This window comes from Bombina bombina, chromosome 4, assembly GCF_027579735.1.
Source record: "Bombina bombina isolate aBomBom1 chromosome 4, aBomBom1.pri, whole genome shotgun sequence".
Lineage (NCBI taxonomy): Eukaryota > Metazoa > Chordata > Amphibia > Anura > Bombinatoridae > Bombina > Bombina bombina.
This window is the reverse complement of record NC_069502.1, coordinates 440,638,806-440,661,180: the sequence shown is the minus strand read 5'-3', so window position 1 is coordinate 440,661,180 and position 22,375 is coordinate 440,638,806. Positions and strand designations below refer to the sequence as shown.

At 37.8% G+C, this 22,375-nt stretch overlaps 1 protein-coding gene across 1 annotated transcript in view; it reads right to left on the bottom strand.

Moving 5' to 3' along the window:
* Positions 1-22,375, bottom strand: part of LOC128657533 (uncharacterized) — a 162,107-nt gene that overhangs the window by 115,847 nt on the left and 23,885 nt on the right. Inside the window, exons 8-9 of the mRNA XM_053711906.1 lie at positions 14,315-14,485; positions 9,911-10,044 (exon numbers count right to left, since the gene is read on the bottom strand). Coding sequence (XP_053567881.1) covers positions 9,911-10,044; positions 14,315-14,485 — 305 coding nt within the window. The remainder of the gene's footprint in view (positions 1-9,910; positions 10,045-14,314; positions 14,486-22,375) is intronic.

Sequence of the window (22,375 nt, the reverse complement as noted above, 5' to 3'; positions counted from 1 at the left end):
CTAAAGAATGAAGGTGTATCCTGCCACTGCCTCACCAGCCTCTGACGTCACTGCACGTCACTGCTGTACGTATTTCACATTCTAATGTTCTTCACTTACAGGAAAATTTCCTTTTTTTTTAAAAATACATATTTATATATATTCTTGTCATTGTATACCCCTATCATTGTACCCAGCGGTACACAATTTGGCAGCGCCAAACAAATAATATATATATATATATATATATATATATATATATATATATATACATATATGTGTATATAACGATACCTGCATATCTATGCCTATAGATATATATGTATAGATATGTATTTTACATGAATAGTATCATATATATATATATATATATATATATTTATTTATTTTTTATTAATAATTAAAAAAAATTCTATGTAAAGAACATAGGAATGTAAAATATGCGTTTTGCACATCGTGTTTCACAATTTAGATCTTAATACGGTGAGGTTAGCGCACATGAGAGCTTATTATTCTTAAAGTGAAGGTAAACTTCCAGCAACTGCCCCACGGCATTGGATAGAATTCGTAAAATGAGGGTGGGTTTAATCATGAAATTTTTTTATATTTCATTATTTTTTTAAATTTGTACCTTTTGAGCACTCCGACGATAAGCGCAGCTCTCCCGCCCAGCATTTTGTCAAATTGATTGACAGTTGAAAATTCTTAAAAGAACAAATCCTTGTTCAGCCCCTTTGCATTAACATCACAGCCCGGGGGGGGAAACAAGTATTCGCGGGAGAACTGCGCTTTTCATCGGAGCGCTCAAAAGGTAAAAAATAAAAAAATAATGAAATATAAAAAATGTGATGAATTAAACCCACCCTCATTTTGCAAAGTTTATCCAAAGCCTTGGGGCAGTTGCGTGAAGTTTACCTTGTGTTATTGAAATATTACATATAAAATATTTTTTACAAATAATAAAAATTATTAATAATTATTAAACCTACTGTAAAATATTCTAAGTAATCCATAGAATAGATTACTTTAAAACACTTATTACTTGTGAGCTAACCCGACACTGCGTTTGACCAAGTGCCCTCAACACAAAATGAGTAATTCATATCTAACATTCCAATGTTCTTTTTAAATATATACAGTATATATATATATATATATATATATATATGATTATTTTTTGTAAAAACAGAATTTATGTTTACCTGATAAATTACTTTCTCCAACGGTGTGTCCGGTCCACGGCGTCATCCTTACTTGTGGGATATTCTCTTCCCCAACAGGAAATGGCAAAGAGCCCAGCAAAGCTGGTCACATGATCCCTCCTAGGCTCCGCCTACCCCAGTCATTCGACCGACGTTAAGGAGGAATATTTGCATAGGAGAAACCATATGATACCGTGGTGACTGTAGTTAAAGAAAATAAATTATCAGACCTGATTAAAAAACCAGGGCGGGCCGTGGACCGGACACACCGTTGGAGAAAGTAATTTATCAGGTAAACATAAATTCTGTTTTCTCCAACATAGGTGTGTCCGGTCCACGGCGTCATCCTTACTTGTGGGAACCAATACCAAAGCTTTAGGACACGGATGAAGGGAGGGAGCAAATCAGGTCACCTAAATGGAAGGCACCACGGCTTGCAAAACCTTTCTCCCAAAAATAGCCTCAGAAGAAGCAAAAGTATCAAACTTGTAAAATTTGGTAAAAGTGTGCAGTGAAGACCAAGTCGCTGCCCTACATATCTGATCAACAGAAGCCTCGTTCTTGAAGGCCCATGTGGAAGCCACAGCCCTAGTGGAATGAGCTGTGATTCTTTCGGGCAGTCTCGTAAGCCAATCTGATGATGCTTTTAATCCAAAAAGAGAGAGAGGTAGAAGTTGCTTTTTGACCTCTCCTTTTACCGGAATAAACAACAAACAAGGAAGATGTTTGTCTAAAATCCTTTGTAGCATCTAAATAGAATTTTAGAGCGCGAACAACATCCAAGTTGTGCAACAAACGTTCCTTCTTCGAAACTGGTTTCGGACACAGAGAAAGTACGATAATCTCCTGGTTAATGTTTTTGTTAGAAACAACTTTTGGAAGAAAACCAGGTTTAGTACGTAAAACCACCTTATCTGCATGGAACACCAGATAAGGAGGAGAACACTGCAGAGCAGATAATTCTGAAACTCTTCTAGCAGAAGAAATTGCAACCAAAAACAAAACTTTCCAAGATAATAACTTAATATCAACGGAATGTAAGGGTTCAAACGGAACCCCCTGAAGAACTGAAAGAACTAAGTTGAGACTCCAAGGAGGAGTCAAAGGTTTGTAAACAGGCTTGATTCTAACCAGAGCCTGAACAAAGGCTTGAACATCTGGCACAGCTGCCAGCTTTTTGTGAAGTAACACAGACAAGGCAGAAATCTGTCCCTTCAGGGAACTTGCAGATAATCCTTTTTCCAATCCTTCTTGAAGGAAGGATAGAATCTTAGGAATCTTAACCTTGTCCCAAGGGAATCCTTTAGATTCACACCAACAGATATATTTTTTCCAAATTTTGTGGTAAATCCTTCTAGTTACAGGCTTTCTGGCCTGAACAAGAGTATCGATAACAGAATCTGAGAACCCTCGCTTCGATAAGATCAAGCGTTCAATCTCCAAGCAGTCAGCTGGAGTGAGACCAGATTCGGATGTTCGAACGGACCCTGAACAAGAAGGTCTCGTCTCAAAGGTAGCTTCCATGGTGGAGCCGATGACATATTCACCAGATCTGCATACCAAGTCCTGCGTGGCCACGCAGGAGCTATCAAGATCACCGACGCCCTCTCCTGATTGATCCTGGCTACCAGCCTGGGGATGAGAGGAAACGGCGGGAACACATAAGCTAGTTTGAAGGTCCAAGGTGCTACTAGTGCATCCACTAGAGCCGCCTTGGGATCCCTGGATCTGGACCCGTAGCAAGGAACTTTGAAGTTCTGACGAGAGGCCATCAGATCCATGTCTGGAATGCCCCACAGTTGAGTGACTTGGGCAAAGATTTCCGGATGGAGTTCCCACTCCCCCGGATGCAATGTCTGACGACTCAGAAAATCCGCTTCCCAATTTTCCACTCCTGGGATGTGGATAGCAGACAGGTGGCAGGAGTGAGACTCCGCCCATAGAATGATTTTGGTCACCTCTTCCATCGCTAGGGAACTCCTTGTTCCCCCCTGATGGTTGATGTACGCAACAGTTGTCATGTTGTCTGATTGAAACCGTATGAACTTGGCCCTCGCTAGCTGAGGCCAAGCCTTGAGAGCATTGAATATCGCTCTCAGTTCCAGAATATTTATCGGTAGAAGAGATTCTTCCCGAGACCAAAGACCCTGAGCTTTCAGGGATCCCCAGACCGCGCCCCAGCCCATCAGACTGGCGTCGGTCGTGACAATGACCCACTCTGGTCTGCGGAATGTCATCCCTTGTGACAGGTTGTCCAGGGACAGCCACCAACGGAGTGAGTCTCTGGACCTCTGATTTACTTGTATCTTCGGAGACAAGTCTGTATAGTCCCCATTCCACTGACTGAGCATGCACAGTTGTAATGGTCTTAGATGAATGCGCGCAAAAGGAACTATGTCCATTGCCGCTACCATCAAACCTATCACTTCCATGCACTGCGCTATGGAAGGAAGAGGAACGGAATGAAGTATCCGACAAGAGTCTAGAAGTTTTGTTTTTCTGGCCTCTGTCAGAAAAATCCTCATTTCTAAGGAGTCTATTATTGTTCCCAAGAAGGGAACCCTTGTTGACGGAGATAGAGAACTCTTTTCCACGTTCACTTTCCATCCGTGAGATCTGAGAAAGGCCAGGACAATGTCCGTGTGAGCCTTTGCTTGAGGAAGGGACGACGCTTGAATCAGAATGTCGTCCAAGTAAGGTACTACAGCAATGCCCCTTGGTCTTAGCACAGCTAGAAGGGACCCTAGTACCTTTGTGAAAATCCTTGGAGCAGTGGCTAATCCGAAAGGAAGCGCCACGAACTGGTAATGCTTGTCCAGGAATGCGAACCTTAGGAACCGATGATGTTCCTTGTGGATAGGAATATGTAGATACGCATCCTTTAAATCCACCGTGGTCATGAATTGACCTTCCTGGATGGAAGGAAGAATAGTTCGAATGGTTTCCATCTTGAACGATGGAACCTTGAGAAACTTGTTTAAGATCTTGAGATCTAAGATTGGTCTGAACGTTCCCTCTTTTTTGGGAACTATGAACAGATTGGAGTAGAACCCCATCCCTTGTTCTCCTAATGGAACAGGATGAATCACTCCCATTTTTAACAGGTCTTCTACACAATGTAAGAATGCCTGTCTTTTTATGTGGTCTGAAGACAACTGAGACCTGTGGAACCTCCCCCTTGGGGGAAGCCCCTTGAATTCCAGAAGATAACCTTGGGAGACTATTTCTAGCGCCCAAGGATCCAGAACATCTCTTGCCCAAGCCTGAGCGAAGAGAGAGAGTCTGCCCCCCACCAGATCCGGTCCCGGATCGGGGGCCAACATTTCATGCTGTCTTGGTAGCAGTGGCAGGTTTCTTGGCCTGCTTTCCCTTGTTCCAGCCTTGCATTGGTCTCCAAGCTGGCTTGGCTTGAGAAGTATTACCCTCTTGCTTAGAGGACGTAGCACTTTGGGCTGGTCCGTTTCTACGAAAGGGACGAAAATTAGGTTTATTTTTTGCCTTGAAAGGCCGATCCTGAGGAAGGGCGTGGCCCTTACCCCCAGTGATATCAGAGATAATCTCTTTCAAGTCAGGGCCAAACAGCGTTTTCCCCTTGAAAGGAATGTTAAGTAGCTTGTTCTTGGAAGACGCATCAGCTGACCAAGATTTCAACCAAAGCGCTCTGCGCGCCACAATAGCAAACCCAGAATTCTTAGCCGCTAACCTAGCCAATTGCAAAGTGGCGTCTAGAGTGAAAGAATTAGCCAATTTGAGAGCATTGATTCTGTCCATAATCTCCTCATAAGGAGGAGAATCACTATCGACCGCCTTTATCAGCTCATCGAACCAGAAACACGCGGCTGTAGCGACAGGGACAATGCATGAAATTGGTTGTAGAAGGTAACCCTGCTGAACAAACATCTTTTTAAGTAAACCTTCTAATTTTTTATCCATAGGATCTTTGAAAGCACAACTATCTTCTATGGGTATAGTGGTGCGTTTGTTTAAAGTGGAAACCGCTCCCTCGACCTTGGGGACTGTCTGCCATAAGTCCTTTCTGGGGTCGACCATAGGAAACAATTTTTTAAATATGGGGGGAGGGACGAAAGGAATACCGGGCCTTTCCCATTCTTTATTTACAATGTCCGCCACCCGCTTGGGTATAGGAAAAGCTTCTGGGAGCCCCGGGACCTCTAGGAACTTGTCCATTTTACATAGTTTCTCTGGGATGACCAACTTGTCACAATCATCCAGAGTGGATAATACCTCCTTAAGCAGAATGCGGAGATGTTCCAACTTAAATTTAAACGTAATCACATCAGGTTCAGCTTGTTGAGAAATGTTCCCTGAATCAGTAATTTCTCCCTCAGACAAAACCTCCCTGGCCCCATCAGACTGGTTTAGGGGCCCTTCAGAACCATTATTATCAGCGTCGTCATGCTCTTCAGTATCTAAAACAGAGCAGTCGCGCTTACGCTGATAAGTGTTCATTTTGGCTAAAATGTTTTTGACAGAATTATCCATTACAGCCGTTAATTGTTGCATAGTAAGGAGTATTGGCACGCTAGATGTACTAGGGGCCTCCTGAGTGGGCAAGACTCGTGTAGACGAAGGAGGGAATGATGCAGTACCATGCTTACTCCCCTCACTTGAGGAATCATCTTGGGCATCATTGTCATTGTCACATAAATCACATTTATTTAAATGAGAAGGAATTCTGGCTTCCCCACATTCAGAACACAGTCTATCTGGTAGTTCAGACATGTTAAACAGGCATAAACTTGATAACAAAGTACAAAAAACGTTTTAAAATAAAACCGTTACTGTCACTTTAAATTTTAAACTGAACACACTTTATTACTGCAATTGCGAAAAAATATGAAGGAATTGTTCAAAATTCACCAAAATTTCACCACAGTGTCTTAAAGCCTTAAAAGTATTGCACACCAAATTTGGAAGCTTTAACCCTTAAAATAACGGAACCGGAGCCGTTTTTAACTTTAACCCCTTTACAGTCCCTGGTATCTGCTTTGCTGAGACCCAACCAAGCCCAAAGGGGAATACGATACCAAATGACGCCTTCAGAAAGTCTTTTCTAAGTATCAGAGCTCCTCTCACATGCGACTGCATGTCATGCCTCTCAAAAACAAGTGCGCAACACCGGCGCGAAAATGAGGCTCTGCCTATGATTTGGGAAAGCCCCTAAAGAATAAGGTGTCTAAAACAGTGCCTGCCGATATAATCTTATCAAAATACCCAGATTAAATGATTCCTCAAGGCTAAATATGTGTTAATAATGAATCGATTTAGCCCAGAAAAAGTCTACAGTCTTAATAAGCCCTTGTGAAGCCCTTATTTACTATCTTAATAAACATGGCTTACCGGATCCCATAGGGAAAATGACAGCTTCCAGCATTACATCGTCTTGTTAGAATGTGTCATACCTCAAGCAGCAAGAGACTGCTCACTGTCCCCCCAACTGAAGTTAATTGCTCTCAACAGTCCTGTGTGGAACAGCCATGGATTTTAGTGACGGTTGCTAAAATCATTTTCCTCATACAAACAGAAATCTTCATCTCTTTTCTGTTTCTGAGTAAATAGTACATACCAGCACTATTTTAAAATAACAAACTCTTGATTGAATAATAAAAACTACAGTTAAACACTAAAAAACTCTAAGCCATCTCCGTGGAGATGTTGCCTGTACAACGGCAAAGAGAATGACTGGGGTAGGCGGAGCCTAGGAGGGATCATGTGACCAGCTTTGCTGGGCTCTTTGCCATTTCCTGTTGGGGAAGAGAATATCCCACAAGTAAGGATGACGCCGTGGACCGGACACACCTATGTTGGAGAAATATATATCTATACCTATATATCTATTTGAATATATACATGTACAGATATATACAGATATGCAAAACATTGGAATGTAAAATATTTACAGTAATACACAGTAAAACATATATTATATGTATATTTGTTTATACATGTGTAAATATGTGTTTATATGTGAATATATACAGTAGGTATATATATATATATATACATATCTAAATACACATGTATACACACAGCCCTCTGCTATAGGTAGCCTCTGGAAGATAGTTACCCTCCCACCCTGTCCCTCACCCCACCCACCCCAGGTTCATTCCCCCATTTAAATTAAATTAAACCTAATCCCAGATTTAGACTCTGCAGTTGAATTCTTTCAGTCTGAACTCCTACAAGTTTGGAATTTACATTGCGTAAGGTGAGAGTAAAAGGAGCACACTTAAATTGGATCACAGCTGACCTCATTCAAATGTACAAGTTTCTGGATTCATTGTGGTCAAAGTTCAAGCATACTGGCTCTGTGAACGATCACTGTGTATATAGACGATGGCAAAATATATACACTAAACAAACAAAATTGGCCAAGGCCCAATATTTCTGTGAAAATTTAAACAATAACATATCTAACCCTAGAAAGTTTTGGAAACTTAAAAATAACTTACAAAATCCACCAATCCACTCCCAACCCTCCACTGTCAATGTGGATAACCAAACCCTGCAACTCCCCTTAGAAGTAGCAATTGCCTTTAACAATTATTTTGTCGGATGCTCCACCACCCTGATTGACAAACTAATAAATGGCACGCATCTTGAAACTAGAAATGTGGATCAGGCCCGACTAAAACAGCAAAGACCCAATATAGAGAAGTTCAATTTTAGACCTGTACCCATCAATGTCGTTAAGAAACGATGATCTAAAAATGAAAAACCAGTCTGGACCTGATCAAATCCCAGCAATGCTGTTGAAGCTCAGTGCGCCGGCAATTGCTAAACCTGTCATAACCCTAATTGATGAATCCTTGATGTCTGGATACATACCCAAACTCTGGAAAAATGCAAGAGTAGTGCCTATTCATAAAAGTGGGGAGTTAACCTTGGTTTCTAACTATCTGCCCTATATCATTGCTCCCAGTATTGTCAAAAATTTTAGAAAAATGTGTCCATACGCAATTATGCGAGTATTACCAACGTTCTAATTATCTGACCCCTGATCAATCAGGTTTTCGCCTGAATCACTCCACTACAACTGCCCTCCTAAAAGTTTGCAACGACATCCAAACTGGCATGGAACAAGGAGAACTAACTGGAGCCATTTTCCTTGATTTTGCAAAGGCCTTTGACACAGTAGACCATGACATACTACTTCTCAAACTAAAAAACTCTGGTATTGCTGATCGTCCGTTAACCTGGTTTCGATCATATGTATCGGATCGATCACAATATGTCTCCATTTCTAACAGTGACTCCCTTCCTCTCCCAGTCACGTGTGGTGTTCCCCAAGGTTCCACTCTCGGCCCCCTACTATTCACATTATTTATAAATGATTTGCCAAATGTCTGCAAATCCTCAACTGTACACATCTACACAGATGACATGGTAATCTATGCAAACAATTTCGATTTGCAGCAGCTTGAAGCAGTGCTCCAAGTTCACAGAGGTAGAAAAGTGGATCTCAAAAAACAAACTCTTCCTAAACACTGACAAAACTGTCACAATAACCTAAATTACACAAATTACAAAATTCCCATCTACGCATCAAAACAAAATCCAATTGCACGCTGACCGCAGTCCCCTCTTTCAAATACTTGGGTATGTTGTTAGAGCCTAATAACCTCCGATCCAGTACCAGCACATTATTTAGCTTGCCTCAATACAAAAAGAAAGCAGCTCGATCCTCCTTTTCCTACAGAGCACCACAACCTTCCCCAAACCTAATATCCTTTAAGAGATCCCTCTCTACAAATCTCAAAACAAAATGCACCTGTCATGGTTGATTATATATTTCCTACCTGTTCTATGTTACATTTTTGAATATATTGTGTATTGTTATTGTTTTTGTATTTATTGTACCCTATTGTATCAATTGCAATGTTTTGTGATCCCAGGACATACTTGAAAACGAGAGAAATCTCAATGTATCCTTCCTGGTAAAATATTTTAGAAATAATATATATATATATATATATATATATATATACACATATTTAGACATATATATTTATATATATATATACACATATTTAGACATATATATTTATATATATATATACACATATTTAGACATATATATTTATATATATATACACATATTTAGACATATATATTTATATATATACACATATTTAGACATATATATTTATATATATATACACATATTTAGACATATATATTTATATATATATACACATATTTAGACATATATATTTATATATATATACACATATTTAGACATATATATTTATATATATATATACACATATTTAGACATATATATTTATATATATATATATATATATATATATATATACACATATTTAGACATATATATTTATAAATATATACACACACAAAATAGCCCTTTCAATTCAAACACCTTGTCATATACCATATCCCTTTTGACCCTTATAAAAAAATACTTATTAATATTTATATGATTATCTTTTATTATATAGTGTATATATGAGTGTAACTGTTTATTTTAATGTATTTATTTTGTGTTTGGTGCACATTTATTTTTAGCCCTAAACATTTAGATTGCGGTATGCATTTATTTTCTATTTGTAATAGCGTGGTCACAATGTTGCAATATCATGACCGTGCGCCAATTGTAATCTAGCCCAGTGAGTTTTAGAAAATGCAGCCAATACAATCAAGCCCCAAATAAATTAATACAGAATTTTCTATATTATTGTTCATACCTGAAATATCCCATTTTAGCATAGTAATACGTAGGGAGTGTATAGTATTTCCAGTTCATTCCTCCATCGTCAAAGCGAATCAAACAAAAAGAATAGATTCCATCAGTGACTAACACAGCCTGATATGTGTTTGTCTGTAATGAAAATAATAACACAAGTCAATATAAAAGTAATTCTATTTCTGACTACTTGACCTCTACTTTGGTCTGAAAAACATTTTTTCCCCACTTGCTTAATTTATTTCCTATTTAATCCAGTGTTTCAATACTGTTTCAATACTACTGAAAAGACAATCAAATTAAACACATAGGTAAAGTCCCACTCAGAAGCCACATGCATAGCAACCCTCAAGCATAACACATTTGGTGAGCCAGTTAGGAGTGATAGTTACACAACTTGCCAAACATCTGCTTTGCTCAGGAGCTGCAATGCATTGTGGGGACTAAACATATACGGCTAGATTACGAGTTTTGTCGGTAAAGCTGTGCGTTGCTAACGCTCAGTTCCAGCTCACCGCTCACCTACAAACAACACTGGTATTACAGGTTTTTCTCAACCCGGCGTTAGCCTCTAAAAAGTGAGCGTTGAGCAAAATTTAGCTCCACATCTCACCTCAATACCATCGCTGCTTATGGTAGTGGTGAGCTGGCTGAACGTGCTCGTGCACGATTTCCCCATAGGAAACAATGGGGCAAACACCTGCAAAAAAGCAGCGTTCAGATCCTAACGCAGCCCCATTGTTTCCTATGGGGAAATACATTTTATGTCTGCACCTAACACCCTAACATGAACCCTGAGTCTAAACACCCCTATTATTACACTTATTAACCCCTAATCTGCCGACCCCGACATCGCTGCCAACTGCATAACCTTATTAACCCCTTATCTGCCGCTCGGACACTGCCGCCACCTACATTATACCTATGAACCCCTAATCTGTCGCCCCCAACATCGCCGACACCTACATTATAGTTATTAACCCCTAATCTGCCGCCCCCAACGTCGCTGCAACTATATTAAATTTATTAACCCCTAATCTGCCGCCAACGCCGTCGCCACTATAATAAAGTTATTAACCCCTAAACCTAAGTCTAATCCTAACCCTAACACCCCCCTAACTTAAATTTAATTTAAATAAATCTAAATAAAATTACTACAATTAATTAAATTATTCCTATTTAAAACTAAATACTTACCTGTAAAATAAACCCTAAGCTAGCTACAATATAACTAATAGTTACATTGTAGCTAGCTTAGGTTTTATTTTTATTTTACAGGCAACTTTGTATTTATTTTAACTAGGTACAATAGTTATTAAATAGTTATTAACTATTTATTAACTACCTAGCTAAAATAAATACAAATACAAATATAATTTAAATAAATCTAAATAAAATAACTACAATTAATTAAATTTTTCCTATTTAAAACTAAACACTTACCTGTAAAATAAACCCTAACCTAAGTTACAAATACACCTAACACTACACTATGATTAAATTAAATTAAATCCCTAAATTAACTACAATTAATTACAATTAAATTAAATAAACTGAATTACGAAAAAAAACCCACTAAATTAGAGAAAATAAAAAAGAAATTACAAATTTTTAAACTAATTACACCTAATTTAATCCCCTAATAAAATAAAAAAGCCCCCCAAAATAATAAAATTCCCTACCCTATACTAAATTACAAATAACCCTTAAAAGGGCCTTTTGCGGGGCATTGCCCCAAAGTAATCAGCTCTTTTACCTGTAAAAAAAAAATACAATACCCCCCAACATTAAAACCCACCACCCACACACCCAACCCTACTCTAAAACCCACCCAATCCCCCCTTAAAAAAACCTAACACTAACCCCTTGAAGATCACCCTACCTTGAGACGTCTTCACCCAGCCGGGCCGAAGTCCTCCAAGAAGCCGGGCAGATGTGGTCCTCCAGACGGCAGAAGTCTTCATCCGATCCAGGCAGAAGATGTCCTCCAGACGGCAGAAGTCTTCATCCAGACGGCATCTTCTATCTTCATCCTTCCGGCGCGGAGTGGGTCCATCTTCAATCCAGCCGACGCAGAGCATCCTCTTCCATCGACGTCCTAACGAAGAATGAAGGTTCCTTTAAATGACGTCATCCAAGATGGCGTCCCTTCAATTCCGATTGGCTGATAGAATTCTATCAGCCAATTGGAATTAAGGTAGGAAAAATCCTATTGGCTGATGCAATCAGCCAATAGAATTGAAGTTCAATCCTATTGGCTGATCCAATCAGCCAATAGGATTGAGCTTGCATTCTATTGGCTGTTCCAATCAGCCAATAGAATGCAAGCTCAATTCTATTGGCTGATTGCATCAGCCAATAGGATTTTTCCTACCTTAATTCCGATTGGCTGATAGAATTCTATCAGCCAATCGTAATTGAAGGGATGCCATCTTGGATGACGTCATTTAAAGGAACCTTCATTCTTCGTTAGGACGTCGATGAAAGAGGATGCTCCGCGTCGGCTGAATTGAAGATGGACCCACTCCGCGCCGGAAGGATGAAGATAGAAGATGCCATCTGGATGAAGACTTCTGCCGCCTGGATGACCTCTTCTGCCCCGGATCGGATGAAGACTTCTGCCCGGCTTCTTGGAGGACTTCGGCCCGGCTGGGTGAAGACGTCTCAATGTAGGGTGATCTTCAAGGGGTTAGTGTGTTTAAGGGGGGGATTTGGTGGGTTTTAGAGTAGGGTTGGGTGTGTGGGTGGTGGGTTTTAATGTTGGGGGGTATTGTATTTTTTTTACAGGTAAAAGAGCTGATTACTTTGGGGCAATGCCCCGCAAAAGGTCCTTTTAAGGGCTATTTGTAATTTAGTATAGGGTAGGGAATTTTATTATTTTGAGGGGCTTTTTTATTTTATTAGGGGGATTAGATTAGGTGTAATTAGTTTAAAAATTTGTGATTTCTTTTTTATTTTCAGCAATTTAGTGTTTGTTTGTTTTTCATAATCTAGTTTATTTAATTTAATTGTAATTAATTGTAGTTAATTTTGGGATTTAATTTAATTATAGTGTAGTGTTAGGTGTATTTGTAACTTAGGTTAGGGTTTATTTTACAGGTAAATTTGTATTTATTTAAGCTAGGTAGTTATTAAATAGTTAATAACTATTTAATAACTATTGTACCTAGTTAAAATAAATACAAAGTTGCCTGTAAAATAAAAATAAACCCTAAGATGGCTACAATGTAATTATTAGTTATATTGTAGCTATCTTATGGTTTATTTTATAGGTAAGTATTTAGTTTTAAATAGGAATAATTAATTTAATTGTAGTAATTTTATTTCATTTTATTTAAATTATATTTAAGTTGGGGTTTTAGTTTTGTAGTTTTAGGGTTAGACTTAGGTTTAGGGGTTAATAAATTTAGTATAGTGGCGGCGACGTTTGGGGCGGCAGATTAGGGGTTAATAAAGGTAGGTAGGTGTCGGCGATATTAGGGATGGCAGATTAGGGGTAAATAAAATTTAACTAGTGTTTGCAAGGCGGGAGTGCGGCGGTTTAGGGGTTAATACATTTATTTAAGTGGCGGTGATGTCTGATCTGAGGGGTTAATAGGTAGTTTATGGGTGTTAGTGTACTTTTAGCACTTTAGTTAAGAGTTTTATGTTACGGCGTTAGCCCATAAAACTCTTAACTACTGACTTTTAAATGCGGTAGGAGTCTTGACAGGAGAGGCTATACCGCTCAATTATTCCAGCAATCGTAATACCGTCATTAGGAAAATCCCATAGAAAAGATAGGATACGCAATTGACGTAAGGGGATTTGTGGTATGTTAAAATCGCGTAAAAAAGTGAGCGGTACACCTGTACCTGTCAGACTCGTAATACCAGTGGACATTAAAAAGCAGCGTTGGGACCTCTCAACGCTGCTTTTTAAGGCTAACGCAAGACTCGTAATCTAGGTGATAGTTATCTAGGGTCATCAGAATGTGCTTTTAAGTCTTAAATATGTAAGAGAATGTGTTATATATCAAAAATTATTCACAATTTCCTACAACTGATTCTGATAAAAGCTTTTATCTAGAGGGAACAGCATTGTTTTGAGAAGTGTGACAAATTAACCATCTTATACTACTATTAAGCTCTGTTGGGATCAGATCTACCTGGTGGGTGTATATTTATCCCATCATTTTACTTCACCAAAAAAAACCCAATCTACTTTTAAACGACAAATACTATAAATGCACCACAATCCAAGTCCCAGCACCTTGAACACACAAACTATGTAATAAGTGTCAACACTTATTTTCAACAAAGGGATTGTCCTAGAAATCCTTATTTCTTCTCATTATTATCCATCATGAAACTGTATATTCTTTAAATGAAAATAATACTGGGTGAGTTTCTAGAACCCAACTTACATCATAACTGTTGTAGTAATATGCAGGGTATGGTGGAACTTGCTCCCATGTGATCTTGATAGCCCACAGAGCTTTGAAATTTAAAATTGATGGAAAATAAGTTGATATTTCAGTTTCAAGTTGCTGTTTGAATTCTGGACTCAGCCAAGGTGAGCTTTGGAAGTCATAAACCTGAAATACAAAGGAATATTTAGTAGCTATTAATTGAGAATATGTGGTGAAAATAGAAAGTGTGCATGTATCAAAGATTATATTACAATTTGACAGAACTTTAAATACTGATAACAATTGGATAGTGGTAGTGACTAGTATTGCTATTAAATTCTGACAAGTGTGCTGAAGTTCTAAAGCAGAATTCAGTATGTATTTAAAACATTATAAATGACTTCCCAGATGTTTGTAGAATGTTTACTTAGCTTAAAATATTTAAAAATAACAATCATTGTTTACAATAAGTAGTTTTGCGAGAAAAAAATAGAGAACCTGATAATCCCACTGATTTTTCACTGTTAGTGGGGCTCACGCAAACATAGGGCTAGATTACGAGTTTTTGTCGGTAATGGTGTGCGGTGCTAACAAGCCTTTTTTTCTCACCGCTCACTTAAGACAACGCTAATATTACGAGTCTTCTGCAAGCCGGCGTTAGCCTCAGAAAAGTGAGCAAAATTTAGCTCCACATCTCACCTCAATACCAGCGCTGCTTACGGTAGCGGTGAGCTGGCTAAACGTGCTCATGCACAATTTCCCCAAAGGAAACAATGGGGCTGAGACGGCTGAAAAAAACACTAACACCTGCAAAAAATCAGCGTTCAGCTCCTAACGCAGCCCCATTGTTTCCTATGGGAAAATAAAAAATATGTCTACACCTAACACCCTAACATGAACCCCGAGTCTAAGCACCCCTAATCTTACACTTATTAACCCCTAATCTGCCACACCCGACATCGTCGCCACCTGCATTATATTATTAACCCCTAATCTACACTCCGGACACCGCCGCCACCTACATTATACCTATGAACCCCTAATCTGCTGCCCCCAACATCGCCGAACCCTACATTATATTTATTAACCCCTAATCTGCCGCCCCCAACATCGCTGCAACCTAACTACAATTATTAACCCCTAATCTGACGACCCCACTATAATAAAGTTATTAACCCCTAAACCTAAGTCTAACCCTAACCCCCCTAATTTAAATATAATTTAAAATAATCTAAATAAAATTACTATTATTAACTACATTATTCCTATTTAAAACTAAATACTTACCTATAAAATAAACCCTAAGATAGCTACAACTAATAGTTACATTGTAGCTATCTCAGGGTTTATTTTTATTTTACAGGCAACTTTGTATTTATTTTAACTAGGTACAATAGTTATTAAATAGTTATTAACTATTAAATAGCTACCTAGCTAAAATAAATACAAGTTTACCTGTAAAATAAATCCAAACCTAAGTTACAATTAAACCTAACACTACACTATAATTAAATTAATTACCTAAACTAACTACAATTAATTACATTTAAATTAAATAAACTAAATTACGGAAAAAAAACACTAAATTACAGAAAATAAAAAAGAAATTACAAATTTTTAAACTAATTATACCTAATCTAATCCCCCTAATAAAATAAAAAAAGCCCCCCAAAATAATAAAAAATCCCTACCCTATACTAAATTACAAATAGCCCTTAAAAGGGCCTTTTGCGGGGCATTCCCCCAAAGTAATGAGCTCTTTTACCTGTAAAAAAAAATACAATACCCCCCCAACATTAAAACCTACCACCCACACACCCAACCCTACTCTAAAACCCACCCAATCCCCCCTTAAAAAAAACTAACACTAACCCCCTGAAGATCACCCTACCTTGAGCCGTCTTCACCCAGCCGGCACAAGTGGTCCTCCAGAGAGGCAGAAGTCTTCATCCTATCTGGCCAGAATAGGACATCCAGAGGGGCACAAGTCTTCATCCAGGCGGCATCTTCTATCTTCTTCCATCCGGAGCGGAGCGGGTCCATCTTGAAAACATCTGACGCGGAGCATCCTCTTCCATCCGACGGCGACAGAGGAATGAAGGTTCCTTTAAGTGACATCATCCAAGATGGCATCCCTTGAATCCTGATTGGCTGATAGAATCCTATCAGCCAATCAGAATTAAGGTAGGAAAAATCCTATTGGCTGATGCAATCAGCCAATCGGATTGAAGTTCAATCCGATTGGCTGATCCAATCAGCCAATTGAATGCAAGGTCAATCCTATTGGCTGATTGGATCAGCCAATTGGATTGAACTTCAATCCGATTGGCTGATTGCATCAGCCAATATTATTTTTCCTACCTTAATTCCGATTGGCTGATAGGATTCTATCAGCCAATCGGAATTCAAGGGACGCCATCTTGGATGACGTCACTTAAAGGAACCTTCATTCTTCAGTCGCCGTTGGATGGAAGAGGATGCTCCGCATCAGATGTCTTCAAGATGGACCCACTCCGCTCCGGATGCAAGAAGATAGAAGATGCCTCCTGGATGAAGACGTGTGCCTGTCTGGATGTCCTCTTCTGGCCGGATAGGATGAAGACTTCTGCCCCTCTGGAGGACCACTTGTGCCCGGCTGGGTGAAGATGGTACAAGGTAGGGTGATCTTCAGGGGGTTAGTGTTAGGTTTTTTTAAGGGGGGATTGGGTGGGTTTTAGAGTAGGGTTGGGTGTGTGGGTGGTGGGTTGTAATGTTGGGGGGTATTGTATTTTTTTACAGATAAAAGAGCTGATTACTTTGGGGCAATGCCCCGCAAAAGGCTCTATTAAGGGCTATTTGTAATTTAGTATAGGGTAGGGAATTTTATTATTTTGGGGGGCTTTTTTATTTTATTTGGGGGGATTAGATTAGGTGTAATTAGTTTAAAAATTTGTAATTATTTTATTATTTTCTGTAATTTAGGGGGGGGGGGTTTCCGTAATTTAGTTTATTTAATTTAATTGTAATTAATTGTAGCTAGTTTAGGTAATTCATTTAATTATAGTGTAGTGTTAGGTGTAATTGTAACTTAGGTTATGGTTTATTTTACAGGTAAATTTGTATTTAGTTTAGCTAGGTAGTTATTAAATAGTTAATAACTATTTAATAACTATTCTACATAGTTAAAATAAATACAAAGTTGCCTGTAAAATAAAAGTAAACCCTAAGATGGCTACAATGTAATTATTAGTTATATTGTAGCTATCTTATGGTTTATTTTATAGGTAAGTATTTAGTTATAAATAGGATTAATTTATTTAATTGTAGTAATTTTATTTCTTTTTATTTAAATTATATTTAAGTTAGGGGGGGTTAGGGTTAGACTTAGGTTTAGGGGTTAATAAATTTAATATAGTGTCGCGATGTTAGGTGCGTCAGATTTGGGGTTAATACATGTAGGTAGGTGGCGGCGATGTTAGGGACGGCAGATTAGGGGTTAATAAAATTTAACTAGTGTTTTGCGAGGCGGGAGTGCAGTGGTTTAGGGGTTAATACATTTATTAAAGTGGCGGCGATGTCCGTTCTGCAGATTAGGGGTTAAATAATTTTATTATAGTATTTGCAATGTGGGGGGCCTAGGTTTAGGGGTTAATAGGTAGTTTATGGGTTTTAGCACTTTAGTTAAGAGCTTTATGTTACGGCGTTAGCCCATAAAACTCTTAACTACTGACTTTTAATTGCGGTAGGAGTCTTGACAGGAGAGGGTGTACCGCACACTTTTTCCAGCAATCGTAATACCGGCGTTAGGAAAATCCCATAGAAAAGATAGGATACGCAATTGACGTAAGGGGATTTGCGGTATGCTAAAATCGCAGAAAAAAAGTGAGCGGTACACCTGTACCTGTCAGACTCGTAATACCAGCGGGCGTTAAAAAGCAGCGTTGGGACCCCTCAACGCTGCTTTTTAAGGCTAACGCAAGACTCGTAATCTAGGCGATAGAAAGTAAAATGTTAGGAATCTTTTTTTTTTATTAACTGGATGTTTCACAATGACGCTTAGTCTAATGTTGCTCTTAGACTTATTTAAACACTTTCCAATTTTATAGATATATTGATACACGTGTGTATCTAATCCCATGTACGCAGACAGTGCTATTTGCATTTCCTTTTAATTGATTTTAATTTGGTATCAATATGATACTTTTTAAGTAGTTTAAATAAAACTTATGTTTTATTCCTAGGCCCTATCACTTGACCAGGGATATTGATAAATATAAGTGTGTGCCAAGTGGTTATATCTTTTTATTATTTAATATTTTGTATTTATATCTACCCTCGCACTCCCCACACTCCTAGATGTGAAGTGAGTATATTGTCAAAAAGATAAGATAATAATTACTGGATCTTAGTTCTGTATCTGCTTCATATGAAATTGTTTAAATTAGCCATTGTTTAAAAGTGTTTTATTTTTTTTGTTTTGCTTTTAAAGTTGTTCCATGTATTGTGCACCTCATGAAATGCTAGGTGTTAAAGGACCATTAAACACAGTGGAATTACATAATTAACAGATATATAATAAAAAGACAATGCAAAAGCACTTAGGGATCGATTCTCTAAAGCTCTACTGGTCAGACTTGGTTCTTCATGCTGACCCTCGCAGGGGCTGCCATAGTGGAGTTATTTTTAAAAAAGGGGCAGTCCTGCGTGAGGTGAGATGGCTCCTATATAAAGTAATAGAGCTCGCTGGATAGGGACACTTGGCTTCATAGAGCGTTGTTAGCAGTGAGTAGGGGACGCACTTTAAAAACGAAATCCTGCAGCCAATAAAAATCACATTATGCTGCTTTCTGCGTATATCATCTTACAATCTCCTATATTTTCATATACATGTGTTTCTCTATTAGGGTTATAAGTATTTTGAGTGTTTTGAGTAAAGCTTGCCACCTTTTAGTTTGCAAGAAAAAACTGTGAGATCTGCAGTGCGAAAATCTTTGCAGAATTACACTGGGATTAGAGAGACAATTTTATAAACACCCATGTTCAGCCCATTTTTCACAATAGTAACAATTACACTTGGTATTTTGCACTTAAATGTACAAATTTCTATGTTTTTTTGCACATCCAGCGAACTTAAATTACAATTTACACTGTGAATATTTAATACGATTTATTTCTGTGTAATTTACATACAAATTTACAATTTTTACTAAAATATGTTTTTTGGGGAAGAATTTTGTTTCTTTCTTCCATATTTTTATGTGAATGGTTCAATTATTCGTTTTCTAAGATTTTTAAATTATGAATTTAAGTGAGCACTTTTGTAATGTGTGCATCTCCTTCCTATACCAAAATGCAGTATACACCCCTTAGCAAGACACCCTGTTTTCAGGGTAAAACAGTGGCTTTATAGAATTCCATCAGGGAAATAGAAGGGCTGGTGAGCATTCCTATAGAATCTCCCCAGCCCAGAGAGCTATAGAGAATCGGACCCTTATTTTGAATATAAAATGAGTAGATATATGTTTTCTGATATATAATATTCAAAGTCAAATTTTCCTCCCCCCTTAATGTGACAGCCATTAGCCAATCACAAGATGCATATCCAGATATTATGTGAATTCTTGCACTTTCTTAGGGCTAGATTATGAGTGGAACACTATTTATCGCTGCTTCTCTCACGTTAACTTTACTAGATGAAGGTTTTTTTGTGTGCATCGGTTGCACTTAAATTACAAGTTAAAATTAAAAAGTTAGAGTGTGAGCAAAAACCTGAAGTGCGCTAAAAGTTGAACTTCTCCCATAGAATTCATTGGATTGCGAAAACTGGAAAAAAAAAATAACACTCATACTCGTGTGCTAAGCCGATCGCTTTTATACAAGTGTGCTAAACCCGACATGAATTATGAATATTTCACATTCCAATTTTATTTACATATAGAACAATGTAATTTTTATTGTAAATACATATTTATATATATATCTATGTGTGTGTGTGTGTGTACGCATGTATATGTATATACCTATACCTGTATATCTATACCTATAGATATAGGAATAGATATGTATTTTACATGAAAAGTACTGACAAGACTCGTAATGGCTGCGTTATGGTTTTTACGCTGAAATGGCCATTTTTTCAGCGTTAAAACCGTAATGCAAAACTCGTAATCTAGGTGATTATTTTTTGATAATTTATATTTATTATTTTCAAAAATGGGTATTGAAGATAGCAGATAGCTATTTTACATTCCTATGTTCTTCACTTTCACCTAGATTACAAGTGTTGCGCTATAGAGGGTATTTAACAAACGCAACAAAAGTTGCATTATTTCCCCCTCCATAAAGCTGCCATTACAAGTTTTTAAAAAGTCACCTTGTGCGTGCGATATGGTTGTGTTGAGCTCCATAACGCACAAAATATAAGCACTGCTTTGACGTGCTCGTGCACGCTTTCCCCATAAACATCAATGGGGAGAGCGTGTAAGAAAAAAAACAAACACCTAAAGCGCGGAATGAAAAGCTCTGTAGCGCAGTCCCATTGATGTCTATGGGGAAAAAAGTTACGTTTAAACCTAACACCCTAACATAAACCCCAAGTCTAAACACCTCTAATCTGCTGCCACCGACATCGCCACCACCTACATAATGTTATTAACCCCTAATCGGCTGCTCCCGATAGAGCCGCCACCAAAGTAAATCTTTTAACCCCAATCTGCCGCTCCCAATATCGCCGCCACCGAAATAAATCTATTAACCCCTAATATGCCACTCCCGATATCGCCACCATTATACTAAAGTTATTAACACCTATTCCCACGCACCCCAACATCGCCCACACTATAATAAAGATATTAAACCCTATTCTGCCGCTCCCCGACATTGCCGCCACTAAATAAAGCTATTAACCCCTAAACTCTGGCCTACCACATCACTACCACTAAATAAACCTATTAACCCCTAAACCACCAGCCCCCTACAGAGGCAAAAACTAAATTAAACTATTAACCCCTAAACCTAAACCTAACCCTAACCGTAACCCTAACCCTAAACCTAACACCACCTAACTTTAACATAATTAAAATAGAGCTAAATTAAAGTTACAATTATTAAAGGGACAGTCTAGCCAAAATTAAACTTTCATGATTCAGATAGGGCATGCAATTTTAAACAACTTTCTAATTTACTTCTATTATCTAATTTGCTCAATTCTTTAGATATCCTTTGTTGAAAAAATAGCAATGCACATATGTGAGCCAATCACACAAGGCCTTTAAGTGCAGTAACCAATCAGCAGCTACTGAGCATATCTAGATATGCTTTTCAGCAAGTGATATCAAGAGAATGATGCAAATTAGATAATAGAAGTAAATTAGAAAATTGTTTAAAATGACATGCTCTTTCTAAATCATGAAAGAAAAAAATTGGGTTTCATGTCCCTTTAACTAAATAATACCTATTTAAAACTAAATACTTACCTGTGAAATAAAACCTAAGCTAGCTACAATATAACTAATAGTTAAATTGTAGCTAGCTTAGGTTTTATTTTTATTTCACAGGTAAGTTTGTATTTATTTTAACTAGGTAGACTAGTTAGTAAATAGTTATTAACTATTTACTAACTACCTAGTTAAATACAAACTTACCTATGAAATAAAACCCAAACTAAAACCTACCATTACAAAAAATAAAAAACCTACCATTACAAAAAATAAAAAACACTAAAATGACAAAAAATAAAAAAACCTACCATTACAAAAATTAACAAACAAAATTATCCAAAATAATAAAAATTATTCCTTAGCTAATATCCTGTTTAAACCCTCCCCCTCCAAAAAAACCCCTAATCTATAATAAACTACCAAGGGCCCTTAAAAGTGCCTATTGTAGGGCATTACCCTAAAGAAATCAGCTCTTTTCCTACAAAAGAAAAACAAACACCCCCTAACAGTATACAAACCCTCACCCCCCCCCAAATCCACAAAATTAAAATAAAGTAAAACCTAATCTACCCATTGTCCTGAAAAGGGCATTTGTATGGGCATTGCCCTTAAAATGGCGGTAAGCTCTTTTTCCTGCCCTTAAAATGGCATTCAGCTC